At 51.8% G+C, this 16,608-nt stretch overlaps 1 protein-coding gene across 1 annotated transcript; it reads left to right on the forward strand.

The window, feature by feature from the left end:
- Positions 1-1,225: 1,225 nt before the first annotated feature.
- COPZ1 (COPI coat complex subunit zeta 1) lies at positions 1,226-8,369 on the forward strand (the record flags this gene model as incomplete). Its single annotated transcript, XM_079714942.1, has 8 exons — positions 1,226-1,312; positions 2,597-2,678; positions 3,306-3,397; positions 4,598-4,653; positions 5,929-6,036; positions 6,193-6,244; positions 7,465-7,503; positions 8,322-8,369. The coding sequence occupies 8 exons, from the start codon at positions 1,226-1,228 to the stop codon at positions 8,367-8,369; spliced, it is 564 nt and encodes a 187-aa protein (XP_079571068.1).
- Between the last annotated feature and the right edge of the window lie 8,239 nt (positions 8,370-16,608).

Here is a 16,608-nt window from a genome sequence, read left to right on the forward strand (position 1 = left end):
GAATATGTTTGGCCCTGTGAAGGCTGTGGGTTTCCTAAGTAGGGCCAGGAAACGGAGGTAGCAAAGCAACACTCTTGTCTCAAAGCACAGGAGAAGGATATCCACGGTAAGTAACGCTGATGAGAAAGTCAAGGAATGTGAGCCTGCAAACACCTTCCGTACACATCCCACGGCCTCCCTTCCCTTCCTCTTCTTCCTTTCCTGTTAGCTGGTTCCCTGGAAGTTGCAGGAGTGAATGAGCTTTTGCAAAGTGATATGCTTTGAGTTTTAGTGTAACTGTTAAGGCTGAGACTCTGATTTCTTTTTCTTTTTCTTTTTTTTTGTGGCTGTGCCATGCAGCATGCAGAGTCTTAGTTCCCCGACCAAGGATCAAACCCGTGCCCCCTGCAGTGGAGGCACGGAGTCTTAACCACTGGACCGCCAGGGAGGCCCCTGGTTTCTTTATGGAGCCAGTTTCCTCAAAGGTTGCTTTTTGGTTGTGAAAGAACACTCCACTCCTGCTCCTTGTCTCCAGGCTCCAGAGTGTTTCTTAGACGGAGCCTCTTCTTACTGCTTCTTAACTACTACAAATTCAGATTGCTTTTTGTCTTGGCAACTTAAGTGGTGGTCGTCAGGGTATAGTAGGGGAGTTGAGATCCTAGGGGAAGTCTTGGAAGATGGATGTCTCACTGGGCTGCATTCAGAACTGGTGTGTCTGTGTGTGAGTGTGTGCGTGCATGCGTGCTTGTTTCCATCTGCTCAGTGTGTGGGTGGTTTAGGGAAGGCTTTCTTTATACGTCTGCATTGCTACTGCATCGGGATTGCAGGAACTTCCAAGTACACTAGGGCAGTCAACGCTATTTTCAAATAGCCTCGTGCAGTGCCTATTAATTAATCTGGTTACATTCCACATTCCACACCCACCTGTGCATGGGAGACCAGGGAGGGAGAGTAATTTGGAAAATAACTGTAGCATAATATTTGGAAATAACAAATATTAAGGGCTCTGTGAGTCTGGCTCATAGAAATTGTTTCTCTGGTGCTGCTTTGGGTCCTTTGTTGAAATGTCCCCTCCCTCGATTCAGTTCATTTACCACTTGGTCATTCTCAGTGGGAAATGTCAAACTCTAACCAGGTTGGGATAGGGGGCCTACAGAGGCACCTCTGTATCCCCTTGCAGCCCCAGTGGGACCAGGGGAAGGAATCTGGTTTGCTAATGGTGGCAAGAGCCTTCAGGACTGAAGGTATGTTCATATCTCTTCAGGAACCCTCCCTGTATACTGTCAAAGCCATCCTGATTCTGGACAATGATGGAGATCGACTTTTTGCCAAGGTGAGATTCCCTTTCAGATTAGTTTAGGAGCAAAGACAGACTTTTTCTGAGCTTTGGATCTTGGGACTGGCCCTATTAACTCATATTCATCCACACATAATTTTGAGAATTCTTCCATCTACCTCTGACTACTCCAGATAAAACCTAAACTGCTCCTGTCTCTTAGTTGCCCTGCTTCCCTACTTGCCATCCTTAGACTTTGTCATCAACATCAGAACAGGAAAAAACTTTGGAACCTTGGTTTCTGAACAAAGCAGTGTCTAGATGTGAGAAGCAGCCTGCCTGTGCCCATCACTCCTGTCCCTTTCTCTTCTACCTCATCATCTGGGTTTTTCCAGGGAATTCTCTTGCAGCTCCAGGGTTTCAGTCCTAGGTCTCCAGTCACCACCAAGCTTGTTACCTCCTGAGTTCCCCAGTGGGATGTTTCTAACTTTGGATCTATTGAAAGAGAAGAGAAAGGACACCCCTCTCCTCTCCCTCCATATTCTCCCCCTCCTGGAGAAATTTTTTCTGTCCCTGGTGGATTAACTCCGGGCGAGCATAGCATAAATCAATCAGCAGGTAGAGATTAGTTTAGAATTCACCAGCTGTTCCTCCCTGTAATTGGATGTAACTATGCAGGACACCTTTTGAAACAGTTATCCAGTTACTAAATGCCAGGCCTGTTTTAGGTTTTCAGCTGACTGCAACGGATTAGCCCCTAAAGAGCAGAGCGATTTAGCAGCCTGCATCTCCACCCCCTTGCCAGGGAGAGCTTGGGAGTGGGCTCCACAGTGTGTTAGCTTGCCTCCCACTTCTTTCAGTTTGCTGGAAAGGAAGCTAAGATACAGAAGATCAGAGAGCACAGGCAGGGCTTGCCCTTCTTTAGAGGAGGTTTTTGCAGCCCTTCCCCATTCCTCAGCTCCGCACAGTGAGGGCCTGGTGCCTTTTGTGTTCTCTAGCAGTGCTCCCTGACCTGGGGTGGCGCCTGGGAATGGCCTCAGGGTTGCTGCCCTAGAATGCAGATGGGGCAGAGCCTCATCACAGGGCTTCTAGGCCTCTTGCCCTTACAGTCTGAGAATGGTGAGGTGGGGTGGCTTGTAGCAGGGTCCTTAAAAACCCTGTTTTGTATCTGATTACTCACTGCCCATTCCCTGCCTCTGTAGTTCTCCCTTCTTCGTGTCAGTATTTCTCCCTCACCCCACGCCTTGAAGGAGAGAAATCCAAGATCCAGGGCAAAACAGTCACTAGCATTCTGGGCTCCCAGCTCTAATGACCCAACCCATCTCCTTTCCCTCTGACCAGTACTATGACGACACCTACCCCAGTGTCAAGGAGCAAAAGGCCTTTGAGAAGAACATTTTCAACAAGACCCACCGGACTGACAGTAGGTCATCTTCCTTTCACTACTCCCTGCAGTGGGAGAGCCACAGCGGGAAGCGGGCGGCGGCGGGCGGCGGAGAAAGGGCAAAGTGACTCTGCCTCTTTCTTCTCTTTCTTCCTCCTCCCCTCATATAATAAACTCTTCAGAAATGTAATGGGGAGGTGAGTGTACCTCACGCGGGAATACCGTGCTAGAAGGTTGGCTGTTAGCTACCTGTCTAGTCCCCGGATTTATGAGCCTCACTTGACAAATTTAACTGCAGCTCTGCTTATTGTACCGCATCCATTAGGGCAGGTAAATGGAAGTCTGTAAAGGTGACCGCTCTGCATTTTCACCTCCGAAGGATTGACTAGTATCCTGTCTCGTATACAAGGAGGGAAATAAGGCTACTGGTGGCTGGGGGGCAGGAGCAGTTAGAGGAGAAGATACTTAGACTCCCCCAAGTTTACACTTGCTGCCCTCTGCTACCACCCAAAAAGAAAAAGCAGGTCCACTTCAGTCTTTGGGGGTCATTAAGACCTGCCTCACCTCAGCCCCACACAGCTGGATACCGGGAGTTCATGGTAACTCCCTCTTTCCTACTTCTTTGTCTCAGGCCACCCACTGTTTCCACCTTTGTTCCCCCCACAGGTGAAATTGCCCTCTTGGAAGGCCTGACAGTGGTATACAAAAGCAGCATCGATCTCTATTTCTATGTGATCGGTAGCTCCTATGAAAATGAGGTGAGAATCCCCACCCCTCTTTGCTGTCTCTGCTCTCCCTTCCTGAACCACTGGCAGGACCTCGTGACTGGTTCTGGGCCCTAGGACTACCACGTCCCTGTGTCCCTCTGGCATCTGACTGGCTAACGAAGTTGTCGGAGATCCCTGTCAGCCTCACAGACACGGCTGAGCAACTGAATCAACCTAAAATGGAAGCTTTCCCAGATTTCTGTGTCCGTGTAGGACACACCGTCTATGTTTTGATACATACTAACGTATAATATCAATGGCCTTCCCTGGATAGTGTTTTTAAGATGGATTTCTGAGGTGGGGTCAGGGTTCAGGGGATGCTTGCTCCTGCTGTGAAGGGTCCACACCTGACTGAGTTTGGGTCAGTTAGGCAACATTGTGGGTCACGTCGAAGCCATACGTTCTGAGTGGCTCTCTGAAGACTGGGGGTGTAGTCCTAACCTGCTTCCTAAACTCAGGAAAAGCTATTTACCTCAGGTCACAACTTCTAGGAGAGTAGATAGGTAAAAATAAGCCCCTACATAATAATTTGAGGCAAAAGTCAAAGTTGGAGAGAACCAACTCTTCCTGAGTTCTTATTGCTGTAAGTGCTTTGTAGAATACATTTGTTATTTAAACCCTACAGCACTTCTATGAGTTTTGGGCATTAGTGCCCTTGTTTTATAGGTGAGGAAACTAAACCTTGAGGAACCATATGAAATTACTTATATTTGACCACTGTTGGACTACAAAAGTGGCAGTTTCATGTGGTTCAAACTGATAACTTGCCCAGGGTCACACATCTAGAAATGGCTCGGCTGGGATTTAAGCCCAGATCTGTCTGACTCCAAAGTCCATTCTCTTTTGACAACAGTCTGACCTCAGCTATTGCTTGGTTAATGATTTTTCTACTGAAGACATAGGGTAACACATATACAGTTGGTAAAGACATGAAGAAGACTGTGACAGGAAAGTTCTGTTTGAACAGTCTGGTCAAAGAGAGACCTAAAATTATGGGGTCATGAAGCAGAATTTATTTCTGTGGGAAGCCACAGGTCCTCTTCCTGTTTTACCCTCACTTCCACCTTATGCTGTTGGTCCTTTGTGAAAGCCTGTGTCTTTTGATGCTTAATGAGTTAGAGGGCTTTGTTTTCAGGTAGCAGCTTTCAGGGCCTTGAACCTTATCCTTCTGCTTCTTCTGTCTCCAAACAGCTGATGCTCATGGCTGTTCTGAATTGCCTCTTCGACTCATTGAGCCAGATGCTGAGGTGAGCAGGCCATTCTTGACATCTGTTTGCAAGAGACAGTCACTGTTCTTCAGGTCCAAGGATTTGTGGGGGATGAGCAGAGGCTCTGGGGAGTTGATTTACCTTGAGAAGCCGGGCTTATTATTTCAGAGTAATTTGCACTGATGGGGGGACTGGATGGGAGAGTGTGTTACTCCTGTGGAATAATTCTCCTGAGAAAAGGGACTGGGAGGGAGCAGAATCTTTGCCTCTGTGTCTACTCTTGCATCCCCCAGTGGCTCTGTCAGAGTTCCAAGCACCCTCAAGGTGCTTTCCCAGGCTTCATTCTTTACATTCAAGGTAGGGAAAGGGCGAGCATTGGGAAATGTCCCAGATGCAACATCAGCACCCTGGGAATGGAGGCAGCATTCACAATTTTTCACGTCCGGCCCTTAGTTTTTCCTTCTGGAGAGCAGGAAGAATGTGCATTTTACCCTCTCCTCCCCGTCCACCTCCCCGCCAGCCTCTGTTCCCCGTGCAGGTGGGCAATAGAAGAGATCCAAGATCCTTTTCCTGAAAACATCCAGGACTCCCAAGTGAACCCAGTACAGACAGCCATCCAGACAGAGCAGAACAGCAGGCGCTCTCAGCCCCACAGAATCAGCAGGGTGAATGGCTCAGATTTCCTCAGGAAGGGGATGATTTATTTCTTAGCCAGGTGATGGAATAGACTTCATTTTGGTGATCTAGTGAAAGAGTCCAGCTGACGGATGTGACTGGCTCTATGCACCAACCACCAGATCTGAGGCTGGTGGATGCCGGGCCCTGGCAGTTCCCAGCCCCCTAGCTGGGCTTCTTTTCAAGGCCTGAGCAGAGCTGGGGGAGCTGGTGGTGGGAGCAGAGAGAAGCTTGGAAGGCTCATCAGAGCTTGAGTGCAAACAGAGTTTGCACTCAGCCCCTCCTCACGTCCCGCCACCTCCGGATGGAGTTTGAGCTCTGTGTGTTGTGTGTTCCCTCTTTTCCACCCACTGATGTCAGTGTTCATGAGCAGTGTTGTGAGCAGCACCATGGCAGGCAGGAAAGAAACAGTAGCTCTGGAAATCAGCCCTTGAATAGTCAGAAGTTGACTGTATGTATGTTTTGAATCTCTTTCCCGGCATCCCTGATTGTTACTCAGCAAATAAGAGTAGGAAGGGGGTTAGAATGGGTTAGCCAGAAAGTGCTTATTTACTTCTTTGTGTGGTTCGTGGAGACACAGATTGGTCTAGTTTAGGCTCCCCAGCTCAGACAATGTCCTGGGATCCGTTTCACACTCAGGCTGGGTTTTCTCTTCTCTCGGGGACTCAGGAAAAATGTAGAAAAGCGAGCTCTGCTGGAGAACATGGAGGGGCTCTTCTTGGCCGTGGATGAAATCGTAGACGGAGGGTGAGTGCTCTGACCTCCCTGGACCTCCCGGGATCTGGGATGAGAGGTGGGGCCACTGCGCCTGTCCGAAGGCAAGTGGGCCGAGTGACCAGTTTCCCCACAGTAAGTTGGTTCTTCAGGACAGAGTGAACAATGATCTTTTCTTTGTCTTTTCAGGGTGATCCTGGAGAGCGATCCCCAGCAAGTGGTACACCGGGTGGCGTTAAGGGTAAGCAGGACGATCTCCCCCCTACATCCCCCATCTACTCACCCTCCAGGGCCAGACCTGCCAAATGATCTAAGGGTTGGGCCCTGTAGAATACATACTTGTAGAATACTGTCTCCTTCCCTTTCAAATTCTCACTGTCTCAAAGAGGGGAAGCAGGAGGAATATATTTCTGCCCCTCACCTGGTACCTAGCATCTCATACAGTCTGCAGAGTGGACATTCAATACATACTTATTCAATCAAAGATGAAATAAAGGGAACTTTAATATTGATGCTTCTGAAACGATAAAGGAATTTGAGGTTGGCTGCTTCTTCCTGTGGGGATGAATCCCAGTTATCTGAGGCAGAGGAATGTCTTCCTTGTCTTTTAAAGTCTTTTAGGACTGAGAACAGCACCTCTCCATCAGGAAGTACTTATTTGCCAGAACCTCTGTCCTCTTTGGTGCTAGTGATAGCAGAAAGAGGCCTCTGAGTTAACCAGAGAAAGCTCCAAGTCTGCTGGGTGCAGAGAGAGCCTGCCAGCAAATCGTAGGGGTGCAGAGATGCCTGAGCAAAGCCAGTCTCTCCATTCACAGAATGTCTCGGCTCTGACCTCCACAGAGTGAAGGCTGACAGTGCCGGGTAATGGGAAATCTTCTCCCTTAACTGCCGTGGGCTCCATCTGCATAGTTTAATCTTCTCCTCTAACATATGTCTCTATGTGGCAAGAGAGAAGGTCCCCCCACCCCGACCCCACCTTCACCAACTCCCTCCTTCCCCTTCTCAGGCTGCTGTTGCAGCAGTTTATTTCTTCAAATTAACATGCTGTCGTTACCCATCAGGCCTTGCGGGATCCATTAAACTACCCTGGGCTCCCCCTTATCCCCTCCCTCGTGATATTTATATTCGGGGAAGGTCTTCTCTGACTAGGGAATCTGGTCTCCCATCCCCAAGTTGAGGATCAGATAACCTGCCAATTACCTGGAATGGAATAAATCTTTTAAGAAGTCCTCCTGCCTTAAAACAGAAGATGGATGAAATGACCCTTTTTTGCTCAGCAGTCCCTCTGGCCACGTAAAACTGTGGCTGTACTAACTAGTCCCTAGGAGGGACTGAGAAGGTTAGGGCACGTGCCCTTTGCTTCAGTTTAAAGGACCGCCTCTTCCTTCTCCACTGTCCCACCTCAGTCAGGTCTTACTCCAGCTTTCTTCCACGCTGAATGCTTGTCTCTCTGTGCCGTAGGGAGAAGATGTCCCCCTTACGGAGCAGACCGTGTCTCAGGTATGACTTTCTTCCTTTGTCCTCTCCAGATGGACTGGGTCACTAAAGAGGCTAGCATAGTATTCCACCCCAACCCACCAAGCCTGAATTCAGGAGGCTAGAGACTGAAGACACAGCTTCTTGGGCTCCCTCCTAGTCCAGAAAACTGGGGCTCATATAGCCCGCCGCTCCCTACCCCACTCCAACTCCTATCCGTTTCCTATGAGCAGTAGGCTGTCAGCCTTGCTCTGTACCCTTCAAACTCTCCCTTCCTGATGCCTCATTCAGTGATTTATTCCCCAGCAGAGGCTTGCCTTAAGCAGATGATCTGTGTGCATGTGCACACACACACACTCTCTGTCTTTCTTTTATTATTCAAATGAGGGCTAAGCTGGAAATGCACCTTCTAGAATATGCAGGTTTTGCAGATCGATCTTGCTACTTTGCAGAGAGATTGTCTACCTGATGCGGAGGGGGGCCAGGGAGGGATTCTGTTTTCTACCCACTTGGAATTCTTACCAAGAAGTCCGTCTGGATGTGGTAAAACTCTCCCCCTGCCACCCCGCTTCAACATATGTCTGGTAACCCCCAGTTTTTTTTCTTTCCTCCCAGGTATACCTCTTCTCTCTTCATCCCCCCAGTGGACTTGAATTTTTTTGGAATTTCCCAAACTGATAGTCCTCTAGGGCCTTAGAGAGCTTCTTCCCATCCCTCTACCCTTGGGGATTTTCTATTTGCCAGTCTTCTAAGGACAGGGCAGGCAAGTGAGGGGAAGGAGAGCCCCGTCCCCCCACCCCCACCCCCCAGCAAGCCCCTCAATGCCACCCTTGTCCCTGCAGGTGCTGCAGTCAGCCAAAGAACAGATCAAGTGGTCACTCCTTCGGTGAAGACCCCACTGTTCCTGGCTCCTCACCCCCTCAAAAAATCCACATGTCTGCTGTGACTTCTCATCCAGCCCCGCAGCTGATGCTCTCAGGGTCATCTCGGGGATAACAGGGATCCTTAAATCTCCATCCTGTCTGTGGTTGCCCCCTCGCAAACCCATATACGCTTCCCGTTCCTTCTCACTCTTTTTTGCAGTCCTGGGAGTAAAGCTCTCAGCAGATTTGGACACAGGGCAGGGGAAGCACCCTCTTCCTTGCTCGAATGGATTATGCTCCCATGCTCTCCTATCCCCCATATTTTCTCCTCCACTTCTGTGCCCTTTGCTGCAGCTACACTTCAGATCAAAGCAGGAGAAAGAATGTGCTGAGTGTTTTCCTCCCTTTGCCTTTACCCGGCCTTCATCCCAACAGTCCATATGTCCAGCAAGGGGAGAGAGAGAATTCTTTTCTATAGAAGGAGTGCGGGTGGGGAGAGGCATTATGACGTCTCAGCCACAGCCCCACTTGCTGGACTCGGTATTTTCTCCCATTCCTTCTTACTGTCCAGGCCCCCAGCCTTGGAAAAAAGATTGGGAACAGCTCATAGGGGACAGAGTGGAAGGAGCAGTGATTTAAATTTTATTGGACAGGGCTTATAAAATTCTGTATTTCAGACACAGCTGCAATTTTTACCCTGATCCTGGCTTATAGCTTCAAAACTGCTGTGGTCTGTGAGTGTCCGGTGTGAGAGTGTCTGTCTCTCGGTCTGATACCTTAACTTTCCACCTTCACTACCCGTGCGAGCTCTGCCTGGCTTGCCCTGTCTGTGCTCCGGAGCAAAGCCAGTCCCTGATCTAAAACTCCATTCCAGTCTTGGGAAGAAGAGTTTCTGCTCAGAACTGGGGACAGGGTGGAATTTATGGCTTGGGCCTCTGGGCTCCCTGAGTCCCCTTCTCTCTCCCACGTGCACCTCACTCCTCTGCCTTGGGTCTGCAATCTCTGCTAACCCTGTCCTCTCTCTGCCTCAGCCTTACATCCGGGCAGTAGGTCTGGGCGCCTCCCTTTCCTAGGTCGCTGAGAGAGGTGCCTTTCTTCAGAAGACCTTTGGGATTTGGCTTTCCCCAGGAAGACGGAGGATGGGACACCCACTGTTGGGTCATCTCTCCCCTTGACCCAAAACTTCCCACAAAAATGTCTCAAGAAACCTTCCTGAGACTTAGCGTCCTGCCCCCACCCACTAACTGCCAGTTCTCCAAGTGGGGCAGATAACTGGGCATCCTGGAGGGGGCATTTTTGTGTAAGAGATGTACGGAGTCAGGATGATGGCCACCTTCATATACTGCTCTGCGCAAAGAGGAATAAAACATTTCTTTTTCCAAACTGCCTTTGTGTGATGTTTCCATTCCTCTTCCTCTCTTCTTGGCAGCTGCTCCTATTCCTCTAAACACCACCCCCCACGCCCGCTCCCCCTCTTATAATATTCCTTCCCTCCCACCTCAGAGAATCCCCAGCATTCTGCCCCCCACCCCCCATCCCTAATTTACGGGGCTCTTTGCCTCCTCGGCATCTCCCCGGCCACTCGCCTGGAAATTGGCGCCAGGGGTGGGGTAGGGATGGTATTTTCTCAGTGGGAGTCCCAGGGAACTGAGTGCTACCCCACCCCCCACCACCCCCGAAGCCAGCTGCCTGCTCCCGCCTCAGCCATTAGTAACCTGGAGACGCGCACCTGCGTGGGGGCCGCCTGCAGCCCCGGCTCTCTCCCTGCACCTCCCTCTCCCGCTCCGAAATGGCGCTGAGCGGGTTATTTATCGGAGCCAGTGCTGCTCCAGAAGGTCAGGACAGTGGTGTAAATAACCTCTCCTCGCCATTTCCCCGTCCTTCCAGAGCCTGCGCCCCTCCCCCTCCTCCACCTTTCTTCGCACAAATGAATGTGGCTGGGCTGGCGCGGAGCCTGGCCCTGCATCTTAATGGGGCGATGAGCTCACAAGATGGATTTAGCTGGGGGTTTTATGGTTGCCGCGGCGACAGGAGAATGCTTTGGTTTTCTTTACCCCTTCCTCTGCAGGATTTGAAGCAGAGGGGGAGCGTGGGGAGCCCTTCTCTGCACTGCAATCTGAAGGGTCTCTGTCACCTCTACTGCTCGTGAGGTAGGCCTGTAATTCTGGGGGTAGGCAAAGAGAGGCTGCATTAGGACCTTAGATAGGAAAGGATGAGGGAAGAAGGGCAACGAGAGGGGGCAGCCTCTCCAGCATCAAGGCATGAAACCTACAGTTGTCCAGTCTTGCCTGCTGTTTGAGAACCTAGCAATTCAGTTCAGCAACTGTGGGGCAACTGGGCCCAGGGTCACCCTCAGCAGATAGAAAAAGAAAAATGCTTGGGTATAGCACCCTGCAGCCCTGCATTGAGAGTTAGGGTACAGGGGGTTGGATGAGGGCTAGGGATTTTTGTCTGCCCCTGTGAGGTGGGGGAAAAGCAGTGTTCAGTAATTAAGATCGCTGTCCTAATCTTCCTACTCATCACCCAGCATTGGCCCTGCTGGCGGGGGGCGCGTGTCAGTTTGAGAGGTGAGGGCTGCTGAGCAGTGACGGGTGTGGAGAATGGTGTTCTATCCAGTTCTCAGACTTGGAATTCTCTGAGCTTGTTTCCCCAGCCTGGCCTGGTTTGAACTTTTCCTGCCTTCTCCGTTTCCCACTAGGAAAGGAACTCTAGTTCCCCGGCCTACCAGGTCCTCTGGCCAACAATTTCCTTTCAGGACTATGAGCAAAGCCATTCCCAGCCCTGACTGAAGCAGAGACTGGGGAGTAGGGTCTGACTGTCTCCCTCCCTTGGTCTCTTTCTGTCTGATTCTGGGCCTCTGTCTCTGTTTGTGAGCCTTTCCCTCTTCCCCAGGGGATCCTGGGAACCCCTCCTCCCCCATCCCCCTCCCTCCCCTTTGGCTGGGAAAGTGACTGCAGCCTGAATGGTGCCAGACACCTGCCTGCCAGATGTGGCCATTTCCCATTCTTCTCTCCCTCCTCCCCAAATGTCTATCCTCTCCCCACCCCACTGAGCAGAGGGAGCCCCGACAACAGAGAGATTTAGTGCTGCAGCCCCTCTTCCTCAGTACCCCTCTCCAGTTCCTCTCCCTCCCCCTGGTGCCCATGCCCCCCCTTTTTCCCTGGTACAGCCTCCTCCCACTCCACTACCCACCCCCCCACCAGGGTGCTGGCTTGTGTAAGCCCCAGCTCCTGGACTGGAGAATGAATGGGTGGGGCAGAGGTGATTGGCCTCTGTTTCACCCATGGGAGAGTACATCAGCAGGGCTGAGGACAGTGGCAGCCAGAGCTGATGTCATTCTCACTGGTGGGGCAGGGAGGGGGGAGGGAGGAGGAGGTGAGTGGAGAGGGAACTGGCTCTCCAGGACTATCTACAGAGGAGAAAGAGGTCTGTGAGACCTTCCCAGGTAGGCGAGAGAGCTCGAATTGTTTGGCTGCCTGGTGGACATCGCATCTGTGTTCCTCTGGCTGGGTCTCCAGATGTTGTCTCTGGATCTGTGTCTCGGTATGACTCAGTAGATGCCCCTCAGCTCCTACCCTTCAGACTGACCCAAAACACACACTTAAAGGGAACCCTTAGTCCTTACCCGTCTCTCTTTAGTGTTTGCCCTTCTGTGTCTTCTATCAATCTCTCTTCCCTCCCATTTCACCCTCCTCAATTTGTCGAACTTGTCTTGCAGTCACCTGGCCTCCCCCACCTCCATCCATCCCATGTCATAACACAGTATGATCCCAGACCTCCCATCAAAGCAGAGACTCTGATTCAGAGTCACTCGTTTCTCCTTGCCATCCCTCTTTGCAATCTGACTGTACCCCCAGGCCAGACAGAGGGCTCTGGGGTGGCAGTGGGCTAGAGGATGGCTGGGCTGAAGAGCAGCAGAGGCCGGACAGGCCAATGGAGAGTCCAAGGAAGTAGGAGAGGTGGGAGGAGTGGGACAGGAAGATGGAAAGAGAAAAAGTGACTGAGACACAAGGAGGGCAGGGGCTGAGGGTTAGCAGAAAGCCAGCACAGCAAACTGGAAGAGTGAGAGAAACCCACACAAAGAGAGCAACGCTGGGAGCAGAGAGAAAGAATGGAGAGGTGGAGACCGGAAAGTCAAAGCAAGAGAAGGCAGTTGGAGAGGGGCCAGGCAAGGGGCAGGCTGGCCCTCCTGGGCCCCCTCACACTGCTGGGCCAGAAATCTTGCATGAACGCGCATGTGTGTGTGTCAGTCTGTCCGTCTATGCACGTGCATGCAGGGCACAGGCGTGGAGGTGTGTCTGGTGGGGATAGAGATGATCCCCACAATAGTCTCATTCTCCCATTTCTTTCAGCAGCCTCCTTCCTTGAGGCACTCCATACCAACCCCCCCACCCCAGTATTCCTGATGCTCCAGGGGCCATCCCCAAGGTATTTCCAGGATTCCAAGGAATCCTGGCTTTTTCACTTGGAATGCAGGCCTGCTGGAATGTGCAGTCAGGACCTGCAGCCTCAAGAGGCCCCATCCCCTCACTGCCCACCCCCATGCCTGCTCACCAGCTGCTCCTGTCCGTCTGCTCCTCCCACTCTCCTTGTATCTCTCCCTCCTCCACACTGACCCCTCCCCCAGCCTCTGACCCCCCAGCCGCCTGGGGCCTGGGTTGGAGGGAAGACAAAGACAGGATTTATCACCAGGATTGAGAAGCATCCCGGAGACTAGGGCTGAGGGCAATGGCTGACCTCCCTGGATGGCAGGGAGTGCTTGGCCAGATGCTGGGAGGCAGGAAGCCTGGGTTCCAATGGCTCCTGCTCACAACCCTCACCCCCCGCCTCTTCCCACTATAACCTTGCTCTCTCCTTTGTCCCTGAAGACTGAGGAAACAGAGACGATGGCCTCGAGGTGGCTTTAGGCCTCTGAAGGAAAACCTGGGCGGAGGGAAGAGATGAGATTGGTGTCTTAGGGTTGTTCTCTTATGGATACTGGGGAGGATTTGGAAACCAGGTAGAATCAGGTGCCAGTTATTTCCAGGACTAGAAAGGAGTTCAGGTTTAGCCCTGCAACAGGCGAAACGAGATGAACTTCCCCTAATCTAGAAGGACTTCTCCAGAACAGCCCCTGATTGCGAATAAAGAGGGAGATAAAGGTGATTATGGGTCCTGAAAGATGGAAGATACCGTCTCACCTGGAAGCAGAGAAAGAAATGGAATTCCCCAAGGGTTACTAGCTCCAGCCCCTGTGAGAAGGCCTTCCTCGGGCTTCCCTGGTGGCGCAGTGGTTAAGAATCCGCCTGCCAACGAGGGAGACCCGCATTCGAGCCCTGCTCCAGGAAGATCCCACATGCCGCGGAGCAACTAAGCCCGTGCGCCACAACTACTGAGCCCGCGCTCTAGAGCCCGTGAGCCACAACTACGGAGCCCAAGTGCCACAAATACTGAAGCCTGTGCGGCTATAGCCCGTGCTCCGCAACAAGAGAAGCCACGACAATGAGAAGCCTGCGCACAGCGACGAAAAGTAGCCCCCGCTCATCACAACTAGAGAAAGCCTGCGCACAGCACCGAAGACCTAACAAAGCCATAAATAAATTTATTTATTTATTTATTTATTTTAAAAGGGCTTCCCTGGTGGCGCAGTGGTTGAGAGTCCACCTGCCGATGCAGGGGACACGGGTTCGTGCCCCGGTCCGGGAAGATTCCACATGCCGCGGAGCCGCTGGGCCCGTGAGCCATGGCCGCTGAGCCTGCGCGTCCGGAGCCTGTGCTCCACAACGGGAGAGGCCGCAACAGTGAGAGGCCCGCGTACCGCAAAAAAAACCCCAAAAAACAAACAAAAAAACCCACTTCAGATTGTTTAAAAAAAATAAAGTAGGTCTTCCTCCCTGAGACCTCCAACTGCCTCCTGAGAAGATGAGGAGCAGCTGGACCCTGCCTTTACAGTAAATAGATTATTGGCCCGAAATTGTCTCTACTCAGCAGGCAGGGTGTGTGCTCAAGGAGAGGGAACGGTATGATCCAGGAGTTTCCGAGAAACCAGACCATATATCTCAGTGGACAGCTCCTGCAGCTTCCCGAGCCACCCCTGGAGGCCCGCTAGCCCCTCCAGAATCTCAGCGTGTCAGGCGCTCTGCAAACCCAACTCTGAAGCTGCACCCCTTCCAGCTCCTGGCACCCAACACCCTGCTTGCCGCCTTCACCCTACTGTCCCAGGAGAAGGCTGCTCAAGTTATCTCCAAGTGAAAAGAGGATGGAGGGAAGAGAAACCGAGGCAACTGGGAGCTTCCCATCTATCAACCTCTCACCACAATCCCACCAACCCATTCCCACCCAGGGGCTGATGAGGGAGACCTTCTCATGGTTTCTTTTTAAACTCTTCTGCAAGCTGAAACCATTCCCTCAATTCTTGATGGAAAGCCAAAAATTGGAAATTTCAGTGGGAAGCATTCATGGGTTGGGAGGAGAGACTGGGAGAGGACAAAAGAACTGGGGGTGGGGTGGGGATTTGCACAGGGTAAGGAAAAAAACAGGAAAAGGGAGAAGTGAGCATCTCGTTTTTCCTCACTCCCTCTTCCCCCAATTGAGAAGGCAGATTTACAGCACTGGTTTGGGGAGGGGGGTGAGCATGAGGAAGACAGATCTGCAGTTCTGCCCTCTGCGTGTCTGGGTACTTAGCTTTAACTCCCCCATTAGCATCAATCCCCATCTTGCTGCCCATCCGTCTTCTGACATCAGCTCCTTCCCCTCTCTGTAGCCCAGGCTCTCTGACCCTAAGTGGCTCTTAAAGGGCCAGTCTAGACCTTTCTCTACCTCCCTTCTCCCACTCCAGGCAGCACAGTCCGGGTGTGTGTGCTGTGGCCATCCTTGCTAAGGCCACAGTGGATGGGAGGCACAGTGTGCGTGTGGACGGAGGGGGCAGCTCTTCCCCACCTCTCTCTGTTCTCTTTAGGTCCCCCTATATCATGGACCCCCTCTTTGTTCACTACCTCCCCAAGCCAGAGCAAGCCCTCTGGTTGGGCTGGGAGTCACAGACACGGCTCCTGGAGCTGGGCTGGAGAAGTCATGTGGACCCACAGGACAGATCCTCTCTCTCGCCCTCATTTCCTGGAGGCCCAGGGGTATCGTGAACTACTGGCTGTTTTTAATTCCCAGCCAGCAGTGGGGGTGGACAGGTTGGGGGCTTAGACTCCTAGGAGATGCCCTGAGCCCTGCATTCCCAGCCTCCTTTCCCAGGGACCCAGGCTGTGGTCTGTGGGGCGGTGGAGGATTTCAAATCTTCCTCTCCCAGTGAGCGAGGTGACAAGCCAGAGAAACCTGCCTCTGAATTTCCTGGCTCCTCTCCCTTATTCCTCAGCAACTGAGTTTAGGGGGGCAGAGGGGAAAATGGCTTCTCCCCATTTCTGTCTTCTGCAGAAATGCTGTAACTGCACTCGAGGAGGGGTGATAAGAATGCCAGGATAATTGGAAATTTCCTCCCCCATCTGCCTTCATTCAATCCTTTCTGCTGCAAAGCTCTGCAGTCCCCTGAGGGGCTCTCCAGGATAGTCAAAGGCCCTTTCTGATATCTGAAAGCCATTCCCCACCTCACTCAGTGCTCCTTTCTCTGGCTCAGAATGAGAGGGAACTGGTGGGTGGGGGCCTTGGGAAAGCGTCCGTGCTAAAAATAGGAGCCCAGCGCTGCAGCCCCTCCATGGCCCCTTATTTATATCACCTTCCAAGCCTCACTCTCAAAGAAGCATAAATATTCCTAATTCCTGAAGGCCAGCCCTGAACTCATAAATTTAACTAGGGAGGTGGGCAAGCGGGAGGAGTGAGGTGTAGGAAGGGGAGCCTACTGCAGCCTTGAGGAAGTAGAACATCTCCTGGGGGTGGTGTCTGACTTGTGCCCGGGCAGACGCCTATGGGTCTTCGCTGAGAGGAGGAGTTGTGGCTCTCAATCGTTCCTCTAGGGATTAGCCTTTTCTCACGCCCCCAAATAAAAACCAAACTTAGTTCTGTCTTCTCCATTAGTTTCCCATCCTTCTCCCTCTCTCTTTTCTTGCTATTACCTTCTAGTTCTTTCCTGCGCCCCTCTCCCCTCTCTGCTGCGCTTTTCTCTACGTGTTTGCTCCTCCAAGTCTCCCCCTTTTCAGAACCGTTGTCTGAAGAGGAAATTTCCGTCTCTTATTCGGTCTGGATAGTGACGTTTGAAAAGAAAAGTCTCTCTCCGTGCCCGGAGCTCCCCGCTTCTGCCCATTTGCCCCCCTCATACACGTCCTTTCTTTTCAGTCTCTCCCAT

The sequence above is a fragment of the Hyperoodon ampullatus genome (assembly GCF_949752795.1).
Source record: "Hyperoodon ampullatus genome assembly, chromosome: 11".
NCBI lineage: Eukaryota > Metazoa > Chordata > Mammalia > Artiodactyla > Ziphiidae > Hyperoodon > Hyperoodon ampullatus.